The sequence below is a fragment of the Tachysurus fulvidraco genome, chromosome 26 (assembly GCF_022655615.1).
Source record: "Tachysurus fulvidraco isolate hzauxx_2018 chromosome 26, HZAU_PFXX_2.0, whole genome shotgun sequence".
NCBI lineage: Eukaryota > Metazoa > Chordata > Actinopteri > Siluriformes > Bagridae > Tachysurus > Tachysurus fulvidraco.
Genome location: NC_062543.1, coordinates 11,181,028 through 11,199,831, shown reverse-complemented (window position 1 = coordinate 11,199,831; position 18,804 = coordinate 11,181,028). Strand labels below are relative to the sequence as shown.

Below are 18,804 nucleotides of genomic sequence, written 5' to 3'. Positions count from 1 at the left end.
TCATTTTTTTGTTTTGTCTTCTTGACGTGAGGCTTTGTTTTGGTCTGTTCTCTTAAGTTTAAAAAAGAGCACAGATGGTGGGACTGGCGAGTTTGTCAACAGCCGTTCGTCAACAGCCCATGTACACTCTCTCTCTCTCTCTCTCTCTCTCTCTCTCTCTCTCTCTCTCTCTCTCTCTCTCTCTCATATCCATGCCTCTTTTCTTTCTTTTAGCCATGTTGTTGTCGTCTTATTAGCGTCTATCGTTTGATCTCTCTTCCGTTCTGTTCCTGATGATAACTCTGATGAGGCCTTGTTAACCCCGTGTGGCTCATGAACAGATGAGACCCACCTTCATACATACAGAAACGTGCACGCACACGCACACACACACACACGCACACACACACACACACACACACATAACTAGGTGGGTTTTAGAGGAGCGTTCACTTCAGGAGGGTGAAAAGGAATAACACTGATCAAAGCCTCATGTCTGGTTCATCTCAAGCAGTGTTGAAGGAGAGAGAGATTAAGCAGTGAATTTTTAAAATATATCTCTTCATAGAAAATTGCTGAGGAAGGAGGATATCACACTTTTGCAGACCTCTCTCTCTCTCTCTCTCTCTCTCTCTCTCTCTCTCACTCTCACACGCACACAGACACACACAAACACACCCTTTCCATCCTGCTGCTACTAAAATTTCCATTCCAGTTTCCAACTCCTGTCTTGTAGGTGTTTTATTTTTACCAAGACTTCAGCAGAATATTAATAATACACACCAGAAGTCATTATATGTGGCCATATAGAGTCAATCTAACTATAAACACACCACCTTTACCTTTATCCTCTTGCAGTGTGTAGTAGTGTGTATAAGTATGTGGTTGTGGGCATATGTTATTTTTTTCTCACAGACATTCTCTCACTCAAATGTCATTACTTCACTCAAACCTACTACACCCCTGCATTCAAGCATCACCACATCATTGAGCCACACCCCTTCACTCTTCACTAGAGCGCACACTCTATCGGTGTACAGCTGATGATGTTTGTTCCAGGATGGATTCAACTCCAACCGCAGATGTTAATTAGGACGCCTTTATTCTTAGTGCCATCATGTCCATGTCCCCGCTCATCCTGCATTGGATCTCGCCAAGAGCTGCCAAATTCAGCATGGGGATTTAAGTACAGTGGGGCTTACTTGGTCATTGAAAAGCACTAAAACATGAAAGATTCCAGTAGCAAATTGTTCTCCGTTATCAAACTGCATCTTTTAACTGCTCTCTCAGTAAAATGAGTCCACCCTCTTCCAGTCTGTCAGCATTTCAGCAATTAACGCCTCAGGTTACATCTCCTCACTTTAATGGATTTCTCAGTATCTTCAGCTTATGAAATCATAACATTGTTGTGTGTGTGTGTGTGTGTGTGTGTGTGTGTGTGTGTGTGTGTGTGTGTGTGTGTGGGGAATGGCTGCCAGAACGGGCTGAATTTTATAAGGTTCCCCAGACACATAAAGGCTTTGGCAGATGACATCATTAATTGTTGCTAACTACAATATGAAAGAGAGGGAGAGAGAGAGAGTCTTCATATCTTTTCGTCTTTTTGTCTTGGTATATTAACCTTTTGTAGAGCTTGACAGATTAAAGACAAGTATAAATGGACAGAAAAGAGGCCCAAATGTAATTGTATAATTAATAAGTGAATAATGATTGAAATCTGGATTCTGATTGGCCAGAAGCCATTGATTCTTTTTCCCCAAATCTCAGCTGCGAGGCTCAACACTTTAGACATGAACGTTTTCTCCGCAATTGTTACCTAAGTAAACACCACTGTTTAAGTGTAATGTGGTGTTTAGCTCATAAAGAGGAACTCAGACTGCTTAAATTGTCCCACAGCATCCGATTGCATAAAAGCCTTCCAAGTTGTCATGGCAGCTCTGCATCTCGCCATGGCAACAAGCGGCTGATCGACACTCGACGGGATCGGCACGTTGCTTTCGTGCGTACGTGCGTACGTGCGTGCGTGCGTGTGCGTGTGTGTGTGTGTGTGTGTTAGAGGGACGAGAGCTGACAGGAGCACCGTGTAGTCACTTAAAGACACAGCATCATCAACGCACGACCCATAATCCTTTGGGTTATGCAATGCAGCTTAGTTTGTTCCGTCACGCCATGGCTCTGAGAAATGTACTGGGGAATACATCAGAAGTGGAAATGTTTTCATTTCTTTATTAATAATCTAATAATGCAGAAGACATCAAATGTCTAAACAAAATTTGTATTTAATAAAAATTATTTGTACGCTACAGTCATTTTTTTAATCTGCTGCGTTTAGAATAAAAAATCGAATGGTTTTAATTTTTATTGTTTTAATGTGGTGTAAAATTCAAACAAAGATACAGAGGAAATTAGACAAGTATTGTGATATTCTTGTCATGTCTCTGCCTTTCTCGCTTACACACACACGGACACACATGAAAACACACATGCACACAAAGACTCACACACACACCTCTCCCTCTTGCACTCTTACTCTCTCTCAAAACACACACACACAAAATCCCCTCTGCTGCCTTATTGACTGTTTGCTAATGTACAGAGGCAGGATGAGTAAGCAGAAATGACTCTGTACATTTGTTTATTGTTTGTTTGTAGGTTGATGGTTACAGTGGACAGTAGCTTCGTCTGACTCTGAGGGTTTAACACACACACACACACACACAGTTTCTCTCTATCATCTTTCTCTCAAACACGCACGCTTTCTCTCTCTCACACATGCACACACAAACAGTGAGCACAGGTGAGCTACGGAAACACTTAAAGTTGAGAGAGAGTTCTGGAGCTATTGAGAGTGATATTGAGACACACACACGTAAACAAACAGGCCTTGTGTGTTTGTAATAATACACTGCAAATAGTTGTGTGTGTACGTGTATGTGTTTAATGTCACTTGTGTGTAATGTATCTAGCTGACTGTATTATAATATCGCATGACCTTCACAGCAGTTCCTCACACAGGTCCTGTAACTGCCACATGAACAATTTGAATAGGATTTACGTGCGTGTTTGTGTGTGTGTGTGTGAGAGAGAGAGATGTTGTGTTAGATATTTGCTGAGCGGCTAGCGCATGGCTTTCTTTTTCGAGGCTGCGTGCATCCTGCGCTCTTTATTCTCTCCAGACGGTAAGGTGTGTGTTGTGTTGTGTGTGTGTGTGTGTGTGTGTGTGTGTGTGTGTGTGTGTGTGTGTGTGTGTGTGTGTGACAGCTAGTAAAACAGTTTATTCATTGAGCTTCATTAGCATGACTCTGGTGTTTACTGTGTTGCTAAAGCCAGTGACTGGAGGTTTAAGGATCAATAAATATCAAGAGAACAAAGTAGAAAGAAAAGAAAGAATAATAACTGTAATAATCACAACGACAATAGTGTTAAAAAGCAATCAAATAGATACAATACTAGAGAGAGAGAGAGACAGAGACCGAGACCGAGACCGATAGAGAGAGAGCAATAGACAGAGACAGGCAGAAAGAGATATGGACAGAGAGATAAAGACGGACAGAGGCAGACAGAGAGAATGAGGTGACAGTTCGATGTGTGCACTGTACTTGACATTTGATGACGAGGTAAAGAACAGATCTTCATGCGAACCTCCACTTAAACAGACAGTTCATGATCTCTTCCTCGACTCCAGTTTAATAAAATCCTCCTGATGACTCGCTCCAGTCCTCGTCTCCTGTAAGGGACATAGAGTGTTGTGTGGGATTAGTGTCACTGTGTACTGTACATCCCCTGTTGTGTATTTGCCTGTACACAAATCATACTGCGGTTAGTTTTACTTACTAATCTTTATTGTTTGTAAGGAAATACTTCTGTTTTGTTTGCATGGCTATTTTGCCTCATGCGCTTCCTCTTATTTTTCGCATGCACTGTAAAAAAAAAAAAAAACCCAAAAACCCAATACACTTTAAATCGTTTGTATTTCCGTAAAAGTTCACATGCAGTTGAATCCTCTTTCAGTCCTATTAAAGTCGAGGTTAGTATTAAGCAGTAGCTAGACTACATTTCCCATAATTCACAGGGTAAAGAGCAGACAGCAGGTCGATCTATTTCCTGAGTCCAGGGCAGTTGTCGTAATTCTATAGATTCGAGGAAGACGGAGAGACGAGTGATGGAAAGATGGCTCTGCCTTCCGCTTATTTTCTGTTAAAAGCAAAAACTTTTCCACTGCTTTCACTCAGCAGTCTGTAGATCAGACACAACAACAATATAGGAGCCCAAATGTTGTATTTTTGCTCCGTAAGTCACTGGAGTAAGCTTATAAATGTATAATTCAGTGAGTCACATCACACTCATTTAGAATTTAACTAATTTAACGGAGACTTAAGTGCATATAACAAAAAATAGTTCACAGTATTTAAAATAACATGGTATTTTTTGTCAAAACAAATGATTTTAGATGGCTATTTAAACTACAACAGCATCTCAATAACTGGCATCTCAATAAATGACATTTTTAGACTTCACAAGAGCAGTGCAATCGGGTGTGTATGTTGTCAGTGCAGTACACACACAGTGGCGCACGTGCTGGTCTGTGAGGGACGTGTGAGTACTTGTTTTCATGTGTGAGTGACGATTCGCACGTGTAAGTAGAGCTAGGGTGGAAGAATAGGGTTAATGTGTCTTCACCTGAGGGAAAAAATTAACAGACGGAATATTATTATTCATCCGTCAGTCATCACGTCTCACGTGGCCACTCGCCTAACGTCACGTGACTCCTGCTCTGTGCTGCGACTGCGGCTCGTGCTGAACGGAAGAGTCAGAATGTGTGTCGCTTCATAATTGTACTAAATTTATTATAGAGACGTCTTTTTTAAACACTTTTTCACACCTCAAGAATTACCTTGAGGGCCACCAATTGAGTAGTCCAATATTGATTCCTGTTTTTATTCACACACTTTTAAAGGAGAGACAGAGACAGAGAAAGAGAGAGAGAGAGAGAGAGAGAGAGAGAGAGAGTGAGAGAGAGAGAGAGTGTGTGTGTGTGTGTGTGTGCGCGCATCTTGATATTCTAGAAATTTATGTATACCGGATTCCACTTGCTTGTCGCCAGTCGTCACGGTAACCAGCCCCGGCGACGCCACTGGGATAGGCCCCGCCCCCAGGGACCGTTACTTAGGCGGTGTGTTTGTGTGTGCCAGCACGTGGGAACAGCAGGACTTGGCCGAGTGTGTTTTCTGTAGATTTCTCTTCCTAATTTATATTTTTTCTTATTAAAAGAGGCAGCAGAGTCTTTTTAGTATTCTTCTAGTTCTTTACAGTATATGTTGGACCTCTGGTCGATAAGTGTGGCAAAAGTCTTCAAAGCGCCTTCTTGTCATGTTCTATTTGAGATTTTTATTTTATTTTATGCAGTGCTGATTTATATGGAATTGAACCTGCAACCTTTGGTGTGAAAAGGGACGCAGGAACTCGTCTCGTCTCATGGTCACGGTTAATAATCACGTCCTGTCTCCCCACTTGCAGATTTTAACTATAACACAGACGGTTATGATGGAGACGGAGCAGAGGACAGGAAGTCTCAAGATGGCTCCGAGACCATGCCCTTCATTGACGAGTCTCCCACCATGTCCCCACAGCTGTGTGTACGGCCTGATGGAGACGCAGTGTCTCCTACGCCACCTGAGGGCCTACTTCCTGGGGTAAGTGTGTGTGTGTGTAACGATGATTTTGTTTTATGATGATTTCGTTTCAGAAATAGACACTGAATCAATTTAATTGACTCAGTCGACACATTAAACAAATTCCAATGAGCAACCCGAAGCTACTGTAAGAAATCTAAATAGCATTTTCTCAAAACTTCCCTTCATATGACTCAGACTCGTTTCAGCAGCTGATTCAGGATTATTCCTTTAACACTGCACTCAAACAATGGTAACAGCGGACATGCAGACATGTACACACACCCTCTTAGTGTAGCACAGGCCTAACCACACCACGAGAAACTCACAACTCAACTCCTACACCATGACACCATGTCTCTGATTATTAATACTCAGACACAGCAGAGGTTTGAGTCATTGACCCTTTGTCTTGCTTTAGCTCAGTTTTGTGTACGTAGCACAAAGTGTAAAAAGATATCCCTGAATGCTTGGAGACATTTTAATAGAGAACACTTCTTGTCTAGGTAGATTTGGCGTTTCTTTGTGTGTGTGTGTGTGTGTGTGTGTGTGAGATCAGTCTCCTCTTACAACTTTCAAACTCTAGTGTTTGATGAAAATGTCAAAGCAGTTACACAACACTATTCCTCTATACTCCTCACAGTGGACTATTTGTGAACGAGTGCAGGCGTGAGAGACTGTGTGTGTGCGGATAGTCCGATGTCATAAAATCTATAACTTTACAGTGTATAACTGGGTTTGTTTTGTTTTCCTGTCTGCTCTTATGAAGTTTAGATTCTCATAGAGCTTCAAAACACAAACATATTTGTCGCCATCTAGTGGTCAAGCTGCAGAAACGCACAAGTGAAACGTTTGAAAAAAGAAAAAAAACGTTTGGCAGTGTTTTTCAGTGTTTTTTTTTTTTTTGCTTTTTCATTCTTTTTGTTTTGAGGACCTCATACTTTATCTGCATCCAGATGTAAACCGGAAGTTGCTATCTAATATTTCTGTATTGAAAATATTTTTGGTTGTGTTACAATTCTCACAGGATGTGGTCTCGAGCAGATGCGCTTTAAAAGTTCTGCCTTTAAAATTTCTCCCCACCTTGTAGGTCAGTGGTATTCAATTAAAATTCAAAGAGGTCCAGTTACTAAAATTTCCTCCCAGCAAAGGTCCAAATCTTATATTGTCACTTAAAATAGTGCACCCTCGTGTTAATAAAATCAATAATGCACATACATTTCTATATAATTTATTTTTAAATTTCAAGTGTTTTCAAAAGTCTGAACTTGTCTAGCACTTGAATGGAAAACAATACTGTAGTTGTCTTTACTACATGTCAAGTAAAAGACAACAGACACTGAATTTCTTCTGAATAAAATAAATAAAAAGTGCAAACACAGCTTTGAGCAGCCTGAACTTAGGGCCTATATTTCATGTAATGTAAAACATTCAGAATCTTCTGAATAAAATAAAAGTGCTTTTAATCTTTAAGAAAACAAATTAAACAAAAGACTTTTGAGCTGCCCCTTTTTTAAACATGAACTACATTAATAACACAGGAACCTTAGGCAAAAGAACATTTCAGGTAAAATAGGACAAGGCAGAATTTACTGAATAAAAGAAAAGTGCAGAGCTTTGAGCAGCTCCCTTTTTCTCTTTCCTTTCCACCTCTCCTTACTCCCTCACTCGGTCCGGATCCAGACCGCGGTCCGCCATTTGGTGATGCCCGGTGTAGGTTATTGGTTTAAAAAAAATCACACATCTGTGAAGAAGGAACATGCTGAGTTAAGCAGAATCATGGTCTGAAACTTTAGCATACTGTAAATTTCAGGGCTTTTGTGGGCTTTTCCAGCGTCGTGCGGCTCCGCAGTTCCTCTGAAGAAATGTGAACTGACGTCACACGTTGTCATGTTTTTGGAGAGCAGGCACAAGGGCCTATTCTAGCATGGAATATATGTTAGTACAGAAATGCAGAGCGTCGTCTTAATTAAATCGTACTTCGTGTCGTTAGTGTTGACTGATAAAGCCATGCATCTGTGTTCCTGAGTGAAGAAACTCCCATCGATCTGCAACAGAAGACCTGCTAAAAAGAGGAATCGGTGTTAAACAACACATTGCGTGTTTGGTCACATTTCTCCTTTTCTTCAGTCTGATCTCATGGGAAGTGTCGGACAACAAGGACACTTCAGTTAATGAGCATTTTAGGATAGTTTTTCTAGCTTTCATTGGACACTACACTCCTGATCGAACGAGGACCGTGCACGTGAAGCGTGGCGGTAACATGATTACGATGGAGCACACAAACAAACACACACACACACACACACACACACACACACAACAAGGCTACACACTGAAAGACGTATTGTGAGTGTGTATGGATTTTTGAAGGAGATGAAGCAGAATGGGATTTCATGCTTTTGCTCATCGGGTACACAGTTAGCTGAAGCCTGTGCGTTTTAGTGACACGCACCTAAAGAAGTGAAGGAAGACTTGTTACTATAGCAATGCTAAAACTTTAGATTAAGCTGATGTAATCTAGTGATTAAATGCGTTTGAAGTCTAGGGCTCAAAATTCATGAGAATTCTACAGCCCTGGACTAAACACACACACACACACACACACACACACACACACACACACACACACACACACACACACACACACACAAAACCCACAACACTGACTTCTGAGGACTTTTCTATTCTGGTGCTGTTTGTGTGTTTGAAGGTGAGAAAGAGAGAGGACGTATATAGATCAATAAGGAAGTGGAGGACACACACACACACATGCACACGCACAACAGGAAGACGAAGACCAAGCAGGGGGAGGAGACATGGGGAGGCGTGTTAATGTCCGTCTGAGTTAGAGGTCCGGTGTGTGGGTGTGTGGCTACATGTGCAGTCAAGAAAGGAAGAGAGCTGTGCATGCACTGCCACTTTTTTGGAAAACGAAGAAAGTTTTTTGTTTATACAAAAAAAAACCTGAGAGAAAGAAGCGTGGGGAAGGAAGATAAGCAAAAAGGAGAGGAAACAGAAATCTTGTGGATTAGGCACAGAAAAGAAAGACCGATGGAGTGTGGCGAGCATGTCGTGAGCTGAAACAAGGAACTAAAGAAGGACAAAAGTGTGTGTGTGTGTGTGTGTGTGTGTGTGAGAGAGAGAGAGAGAGAGAGAGAGAGAGAGAGAGGGAGATTGATAAGGCTACAGAATGGAGGAGGGAGAAGAAGAGGTGCTTGGTTTCCTGGACAAAGTTTTAGAAGATGAAGATGTGTTTGAGTACGAGGTGGACCTGGACATGCCGTGTACTCCGGGCGAGTTTAAGGTGAGAAATAAACGAGAGGAAAAACGAAGAATGAATGAAAGCTTTCTTTCTCTTTGCTGCTGCAGTTTGATAAGTGGCAGCGCGCTCGCTGTGGTTTTCACCGACTAAAAATAGAGAAGAAGTTTAATGTCTGTCGTTCTTCACACTGTGACATCACTGTGTGTGTGTGTGTGTGTGTGTGTGTGTGTGTGTGTGTGTGTGTGTGTGTGTGTGTGTGTGTGTGTGTGTGTTTGTTCTGATAGTAATATTTTATAGCTTAACTCCCTGGCTGTCAAGGACCATCACTGTCTTCGCTTTCATGTTTTATTATAGTCAATAGAATGAGAGATAAAGAACCCCCCTACACACACACACACACACACACACACACACACACACACACACACACACACACACACACACACACACACACACACACTTGAGATAACACTGTTCCTGGTGCACTTCACCTCGTCATGGAGCACAACACACATCACTGAAGATTTCATTAAGAAATTACCAGACGTTTCGGATTGATACATATATCCACAGATGCTGATAAACACACATACTATTATACGTTTTCTCTCTCAAAACGTTACAGAAATACATTTGGTCATCCTCAATTTTTATTATTATTATTATTATTATTATTATTATTATTATTATTATTATTATTATTATTATTACAATCAATAAACAAAATAATAAAATGTATTTGTTTATTTAATGCTTCTTATTTATTTATTTATTTTATCTATCTATCTATCTATCTATCTATCTATCTATCTATCTATCTATCTATCTATCTATCTATCTATTTATTTTTTGTAGAAATTGTAGCAAGTGTTTTCTTTGTTTTAAACAAAATTTATTTTTGTTTGTTTGTTTGTTTGTTTTTAACATTTAAACAAGTTTTTAAACATGCTTCATATCTAGCACATGTAAACATGCCCCAAAGGTTCATGCAACAAACAGAGGTGTGTTCCAGCAGTCGTTGCTCTGAAAGTGTTGTGGTTGTGGTAGCTCAGTGGTTAAGGCTACTGATCGGAAGGTTATGGGTTCGAACCCCAGGTCCACCAAGCTGCCACTGCTGGGCCCCTGAGCAAGGCCCTTAACCCTCAGTTGCTCAGTTGTAAGTCACTCTGGATAAGGGTGTCTGCTAAATGCTGTAAATGTGTTCATGTTGATGCTTCGTGGATTTTGCAAAAAAAGAAATCAATATAAACAGTGAAGCTTTCACGAATCTTTTTGATGGCTTTTAGGGAGATATCAGGATGCGAAGTCCTCACCCAGTTCCAGTTCATCCCAAAGCTATTCAGTGGGGTTTAGTCCGAGTCAGGGCTCAGTGCTGGACTCTCGCTTTGTGAACAGGAGTCTTGTCTTCGGACACTTTTTAGTTGCAGTTAAGGGAAGTTTTAATGCTACAGCATACAGAGACATCTTGTATAATTGTGTGGTAAACTTTTCGAAGACCCACATATGTGTGTCTTCACAAACGTTTGACCATTTAGTGTGCAGTTTTAATGTGGTCTTACTGTTCACGCGGTCAATAAACTGGATTTAGCCCATTATTATCTGCAGTCTAAACGTATACCATGCATCATCAGCGTTCCTTTTCAGACTATTCACATACAAGTGGTTGATGGGAAAACTCATTGAGATGAATTTTGGTTTGTATCCAGAGCATTTCATGAGAAGCACAAAGCCCCGGATTTCCGATACACTTCGTTCAAACAGTAGCCCTTTGGATCGCTGTAATCCCAGCTTGGAGAAATCTAAAGAATGGGGCTTTTGTCTTGTTGTTTTTAGCACGTGTAATGGAGACATTGGCTTCTGAACCTCAAAAGTTTTGGCGTGTTTGGCAAGTTGTCTTCTTATGTCCTGCTTCTTTTATTCAAATCAACACTGGGGGTTATTGTTCAGGATGTTCCTCCAGTATAAAACACATTTACAGTGAACACACCGGTTATACAGCTTAGGCTTAACCAGATTTGATAGATATCCTGCTTAAATTAACCAGGGTATGTAATTGACTGCAATTTTGAACAGGTGACGTCATCATTGTTGTTGTCGTGAGGATGTTAGATTAGTTTCCTGTATATAAAAAATAAAATAAAATAGTCCACTAAATTTACACTCCTGAACAAAATCTTAAAACCGGTGGAAACATTCCAAAGGCAAATCACACAGGCTGTTCATCAGCTGAGCAAAGCCCAAAAAAACCCCACAACAGATCTAAAAGTGTCAGAAAAGGACTCAGTAGTTAGTAACACCACCGTTCTTGTTGAACACTCTTTTCGGCATGCTTGATGCAACTGTTTCCAGGAGGCTGGTGGGAACGTTGCTTCATGTGGTGAAGATGGATTCTTAAAGGGCCTCCACAGTCTGGAACTGATGTCTGTTTTTGTAAACTTCCCTTGCCATCCATCCCCAAACATTTTCAAGGGGATTTAAATCGGGGGAACACGCAGCATGGTCCAGAAGTGCAACGTGGTTGTCCTGGAAGAAGTCCTTTGTCAAGCAGGTGTTGTGAATTGCACAAAGAATTGCACCCAGTCATTACCACACAGACAAGGGCCCTCAGTTAAGAGGGATGACTACTGCAACATGTCCACATACCCAGCCATCGTTTGATGCCCCTGCACAACCCAGATCACAATGGAGCCTCCTCCACTTGTTGAAATATATATACATCAATGTTGTCAGCTAGTATGACTTTCACAAAACATTGAAAGCTAAATCTATTTTAAGAAATAAAAGAAAAAACTAAAAACAAGTCCAAAAGTAGCACTTTCTCTGGGGTAATAACGTTTATGCTAGTTTTATGTGTGTGTGTATGTGTATGTGTGTGTTTGAGTTTGTATTTGTGTGTGTGTGGAGGTAAGTATAGGCACCCAGCACACACTGTTCACAACCTGAAAGTGTAGCGGGATGAGTGTAGGGTCAGGAAATTGTCACTATATTTAGCAGCTTTCTCGTTTAGTAGCAGTTAGTCAGCGGGGTGGTACGTTTCCTCTATATAATAAACAGTCACTGTTTGCTCTTTTATATGCCATAATCTGCATTACAGGCCACTCATTACTTTGTGCTTTGGTCTGATATTTAGCCCCGTGGGCGCTCTGAGCTTGTTAAATAACGCATGTTGTTGGGTTAGTCTGTTAAATGATATAACACACTGAATATGAAAAGTAGATCTGCTTTCTATTTCTGTGTCTCTCTGTCTGTATCTGGGGCATTAAGTTGTGTGTCATGACTTTTACTCAGTAAAGTAAGCAAACAAGAAGGGGGTTAGTACCTTTTTCTGGATGTTTTTGAATCAAAACCCTGAAACTTTTTTTTTTTTTTAAAACATGTCAAAGGTTCAGGTTTTGGCAACTGCTCGAGACTAGTGGTACTCATGGGCGGAGCTAGAAGTACTGCCTGTTACTGATTGGTTACACTTTCTGTTTGTTAAAGACTGAAAACATACATAACAGATAATTAGCAGTGGGTTGAGACTACAGTAAGTCTCATGCCATAAAGCACCAATTTATTTTATTGTAATTTTAGATTTCTTTAAACAAACCCAACAAAATGATCATAGTATTTCTACAGCACACACACTAATTGTAGTAGTTCTCTGGCCGTAAGAGGCATCATCTTTTAAGATGACGTTATTAATTTCTAGTAAATCAAATCAATAATTGTATTAATTGAATTATTACTTCATCCTCCTGTGGATGTTTGTTGTTGTTATGCTTGAATGTTTTGCACTTTTCTGTCTGTACCTACAGAAGGACAGTGTTGAATTTAATTGTGGGGTGATCACGCATCAACCCAGAAAAGTCATCACTGTGACCCCAGAAAATGAACTGTCATCACTGTGACACTGGCTGTCATCACTGTGACAATGACCGTTGTCACTGACGTCGTCACTGTGACACTGACCGTCATCACTGTGACAATGACCGTTGTCACTGAAGTCATCACCGTGACACTGACCGTTGTCACTGTGACAATGACCTTTGTCACTGACGTCGTCACTGTGACACCGACCGTCGTCACTGTGACACTGACCGTCGTCACTGACTGTAATCACTGTGACAATGACCGTCATCACTGTGACAATGACCGTCATCACTGTGACAATGACCGTCATCACTGACTGTAATCACTGTGACAATGACCGTCATCATTGTGACACTGACCGTCATCACTGACTGTAATCACTGTGACAATGACCGTCATCACTGTGACACTGACTGTCATCACTGACTGTAATCACTGTGACAATGACTGTAATCACTGTGACACTGACCGTCATCACTGACTGTAATCACTGTGACAATGACCGTCATCACTGTGACAATGACCGTCATCACTGTGACAATGACCGTCATCACTGTGACACTGACCGTCATCACTGTGACAATGACCGTCATCACTGTGACACTGACCGTCATCACTGACTGTCATCACTGTGACAATGACCATCATCACTGACTGTCATCACTGTGACAATGACCATCATCACTGACTGTCATCACTGTGACACTGACAGTCATCACTCACTGTCATCACTGTGACACTCACTGTCATCACTGTGACACTGACCGTCATCACTGACTGTCATCACTGTGACAATGACCATCATCACTGACTGTCATCACTGTGACACTGACTGTCATCACTGTGACACTGACAGTCATCACTCACTGTCATCACTGTGACACTGACTGTCATCACTGTGACACTGACTGTCATCACTGTGACACTGACCGTCATCACTGTGACACTGACAGTCATCACCGACTGTCATCACTGTGACACTCACTGTCATCACTGACTGTCATCACTGTGACACTGACCGTCATCACTGACTGTCATCACTGTGACACTGACAGTCATCACTGACTGTCATCACTGTGACACAGACCGTCATCACTGTGACCCCAGAAAAGTAATCACTGTGACCCTGACCTCAATGTTGTCATTGTGTCCCGGAAAGTTGCCTTTTAGAGCTTTCTCTCCTGTTCAGATTTGGATGCTTGGCCATTGTAATTTGGGCAATACTGACCTTTTCTTTAAACACATTGAAACATATAAACACATACAAACACAAATCTTTTAGGTTCTTTTTTGTTTAATTTTTTTTTAAACTGTTTCCTTCATGGGGACCAGATAAATGTCCCCATAAGGTCAAAAGATATCAGGTACTGCAGTCCTGTTAGAAACATTGTGCTCACAACTTTCTTCACTCCAGATTGGTTGATCTTTATACCAGGTTAATTATTATTCCTAAACAAACATGCCAAGGTTTCTTACCACCTGAATTGGACTTTAATGTAGAAACAATGGAGAAAGGACTGACAGTGACATGCTGATGATAGGTGACGGTGTACTTAACCTTATTGATCGCAGAATTATTATTAATGGATGAAATATTTATATTAAATTATTATTATTATTATGTAATATTTAAGTGAATCGATGAAAATAAAATATATTGTAAAATAAACTGACTCTGGTCTTTGTCTTTGTCAGCTCAACACAGAGAAGGGTCTGGAGATGAAGAAGCTGGTACTTTCTGGTTTTATGGCCAGTGAGGAGATCTACATCAACCAGCTCGATGCCCTGCTGCTGGTATGTATTGGCACCTTCAACTAAGGAACCTTCCATTTTGCAAAACGCTTTTCTTTAACAATGCCCATCTCTGTGTGTGGGGGTATGTGTGAGTGCATGGGATTTCAGTTTTAAGGCTAGACTATGAGTACCACTTCCCGTTCTTTTTAACGTTGTCAGTTTCACAAGTGCACTGCTGATGTCATTTCCTGCAGCGCTGTCTATATAGGTGAAAGTTGCACACTGGGAGCTTCATTAATCATCTGACCAAAAGAGAATTAAATAACTGTAAATAACTTCGTACTGGTTCGTGAAACTTTTCAAATAAAGCTGAATTTGTGGACTGGGAGCGTGGTGACAGTCTCGAAATTTTTACTTCCTCTCTGCAGAAAGCAAACCACACGAGTACTGTCAACCTCAGCTTGACTAGAAAATGGGGCATAAGTGTGATCATTTCTTCACTGACATCTACTGACTCAGACTGTCAGTCAGATCTTTCAGAGACAAGAAATATCAAAAGCGCATCATAGAAAAAAACGGATTAGACGCCAATCAGCTGTGATAAACTTTTACTCAGTGGTACACTGCACGGTGTCTGGATTAAATACTGTTCAAAGAAATCATCCTGAAACACATTAAATATGTTTCTAGTGAGATGGTTGTGGTTGTGAAGCTGTGCTTCCATTATTTCTATGAGAAATTAACGTCTGTGCTAGCGATGACATGATTCGCCTAGTGAGTTATATACAAGATAATGATTTTTGATTGAAAACGAAAGTACTACAGTGCTGCAGTCACTTGATGTAGAGATAAAAAAACAAACAAAAAAACCCTACTGCTGCGTTTGATGTTACAAGTAATTTCTAACTTTTAACACGGAAAAACTGTTCTTACACGCAGAAATCAGGAAGATCGAGTCACCCATAAGTCTTTGTCAAGTCTAAAATATTAATGATATAATGTGCTGTTTTGAGAAGGTAAATGCATTACTAATCACAATTAGCTAGCTGGGATGTTTTGACATCCGTTTATCGCAGCTCTCTCATTAAATGTTGTTGAATCAGCAACAAATTATAGTCATGATGCTCAAATGGGTGTAGCAAACAAACGTCCGTCAGCTGCTCAGCCGACTAGGCTAAAAACATTGTTAGCTATATAAGTGCGTTAATACAGTGAAATGAAAAATATGTTAATTTCATTGGTGTATCTTTTGTTGATATGATGTAATGATTTTTCTCCTCATTGTTATTTGAGTCAGGTTAGTGTCGTTTCTTTCTCTGAGTGTATTTATATTCTCACGTTTTCACGTAGCTGAACATTACTCATTCTGAAAAGAACATCTGTAAACCGCGCAGTTCATTTATCCAAGTCGTTTAGACTTATCCTCATGCTGCCAGCTAAAGCTATTTGTATTTATAAACATGAGCGCAAATTATGGCACTGGATTTATGGCCAGATTTGTTTTTATCTGTAACACAAAGAAGTCGTCGTTAGTGCCCAATGAAAAAAGACCATGCGCTGTTTATCCAGTCTTCATCTGTACCCACTGTTAGCCTCAGCTTTGAGTTCGATCCTGATGTGGTTTTCTGCTATGGTAGCTCACCTGTCTCATGGTTGAGACGCTTTTAAACCATGCTTCACGGTTGTAAAGAGTGGTTATTTTGAGTTACCTTGTCAGCTCGAACCGGTCTGGCCGATCAACAAAGCCCACACTTTTTTTTTTCTAGACTATTGAGTGTGGAAAATCCCAGTAGATCAGTCAGCCAATGTGGCACCATGTGGTGCACATGATGATTGGCTGATTGGACAGTGAGTGGTGCAAATATGTCTCCAGATCCCCAATGACTGTGTGTGAATCATGAAAACTTAGAATTATCTGCATCAACATGTATATGGTTCACGTCCAGTCTGACTAATAGGTAGAGCGATTATGTTATTTTTGGACACGTTTGGATTGGAACAGGAAAAGCTATGTTATCGACAGGAGAGGTGTGGTGGGAAAACATCATAGCACACACACATATACACAACACATCCTGGTGCATGCTTTCCCTCAATCAGATATGAATTACTTGCTATAAACCACAGGATGTCTCGTAATCTGCTCGAGGAGAAATTCCGAGTTAATGTGCTATTTCGGAACCCAGAGATATTCCAATCAGTGAGAGAAAAGAAAGCAGAATGATTTATGGCAGAAAACAATCTGTTAAAGAATACAGCAGAGACAAAAACAAAGAATTTCAACCCGGATTTGTCAAAAGAAATAATACACAACTAGTTTTGTAGTATTTGTAAAAGAATAATCAAGGACTCTTATCAAATTGACTTTGATGTGTTACCCAAAATTCTCCAATCTGATTGGTCAAAAAAAAAATGTCCGGTTAATTTTCAGCTCTAAGAGATGTTGCATTGTGTGGTTTAACAGCACCAAGTTGGGGATTTCTTACTAACTTTAAATGAAAGTAAGTGAACCACTGTTCAGAACTTTTTGTAACTCATGGGACCAGGAACAGACAACAAGAGCAACTAGAAATGGACTTCAGAGGCAAGCCTGTAATCATTACCAAGTTTCTTCTGTAAAGCAAACACATGAATCATCTAGCTGTTAATCAGGTCTGATCATTCAAACCACACAAAACTTGGGTTTAATTAGTAATCCATCTCATTAAACCCGCCTGCCATCTCGATCCATGCTGATGCCGTGTTTCAGACGTCTCAGCAACGCAGGGTTTTATAAATTAGCCCCAATTGTTGGCTATATTATTAAGCCTGTCACTGATCTATAGTCTAAGAAATAAGCCCAATAAGACAAAACTAATCTAATCTAGCGGGTTAGGTCTGTATTGGTGCTTAGGGTGTTGGGTAGTGTGAGTGTAGATAAGGGGAAGGTTCGATTATAAAACCACCATTAATAGTGGAGATGGAATGGATACAGCCTATTGTAAACAATGAGTCACCTGGATTGTTCGATTTTTTTCCATTAGCTTGGAAGGAAAACCATACACAGAAACATGAAGCTGGGAAATGAAAAAGTTCTCAGTTACTTTTCATAACTTTCATATTAATTTCACGGCATGGCAAATAAACTCGAAACCGCTTACCTACAAATGTTCTAAAAAGAATGTTCAAGATGCTTCCTTATTGCCATTTCCCTCACACCTCTCTCTCTCTCTCTCTCTCTCTCTCTCTCTCTCTCTCTCTCTCTCTCTCTCTCTCTCTCTCTCTCTCTCTATTTTTTGCTCTCTGCCCCCTCAGCCTATGCGTCCTTTGAAGGCAACGGCCACCACGTCCAAGCCCGTGCTTACACTGGAGCAGATCGAAACCATCTTTTACAAGATCCAGGACATCTACGAGATCCATAAGGAGTTTTACGATGCCCTTTTCCCCAACATTCAGCAGTGGGACGATAAAGTCACAGTCGGACACCTCTTCCAGAAGCTGGTGAGAGAATCTGAGCTTTTATTTTTTCTTCTTTTTTCTTGGTGGACAGATGTCACGTATCATCACTATCTTTGTTCTTATTGTTCTTGGGGAAATCTCCTCAAAAAGCATATATATATATATATATATATATATATATATATATATATATATATATATATATATATATATAGACAAATAGACAGATAGACAGATATAGATATATGTTTCGGGGGAAGCTCTGTTCTCACAGGCGAATCTCCTCAAAAAGCATATATATATATAGAGAGAGAGATGGATAGATAGATAGATAGATAGATAGATAGATAGATAGATAGATAGATAGATAGACAGATATAGATATATGTATCGGGGGAAGCTCTGCTTTTGCTGCGTTGTTCATATCTTTAAACAATTCCCACACTTTCATGTCTAGGGCATCTGTGACTTCACTGGATTTCAGGATTCTGTGATTGTAGACTTCAGTAACTAAACTGCTCTGAAACATCATGGTTCTGCACCATAGGCTTGTGTAACTTCACAGTTCTGTCGTTTCATTGTTTTGTAACTTTGGGGTAACTTGGTGGTCAGTAACTGCAGGGTCACCTCAGACTAATGTAACTTCAGGGTAATTTCTTCTCTAATTGAAAAGTTCTGAGGCTTAATTTTAATTTGTGGTGTCTGTGTCTGATGAGTTGGTGTTAATGTGGTTTATTCAGACTTCTGTAATAAAGTTAGGACAGGGCTCTGTGTGAGTGTGTGTGTGTGTGTGTCTCTGTCTATCTGTGTGCATTGTGTTTGTGTGCGTCTCTGTGTGCATCGTGTGTGTGTGTCTGTGTGTGT

The 18,804-nt window shown here is 40.4% G+C and overlaps 1 protein-coding gene across 3 annotated transcripts in view; it reads left to right on the top strand.

Annotated features, from left to right (window-relative positions):
- abr (ABR activator of RhoGEF and GTPase) overlaps positions 1-18,804 on the top strand; it is a 113,452-nt gene that overhangs the window by 37,075 nt on the left and 57,573 nt on the right. For 2 of the 3 annotated variants that reach the window (XM_047808954.1, XM_047808955.1), the window contains exons 2-4: positions 5,497-5,672; positions 14,464-14,562; positions 17,797-17,982. In XM_047808954.1, the coding sequence (XP_047664910.1) occupies positions 5,497-5,672; positions 14,464-14,562; positions 17,797-17,982 (461 nt within the window). Of the gene's footprint in view, positions 1-5,496; positions 5,673-8,489; positions 8,959-14,463; positions 14,563-17,796; positions 17,983-18,804 lie in introns of those variants that run through there. The other variant, XM_047808956.1, reaches the window with a different exon arrangement.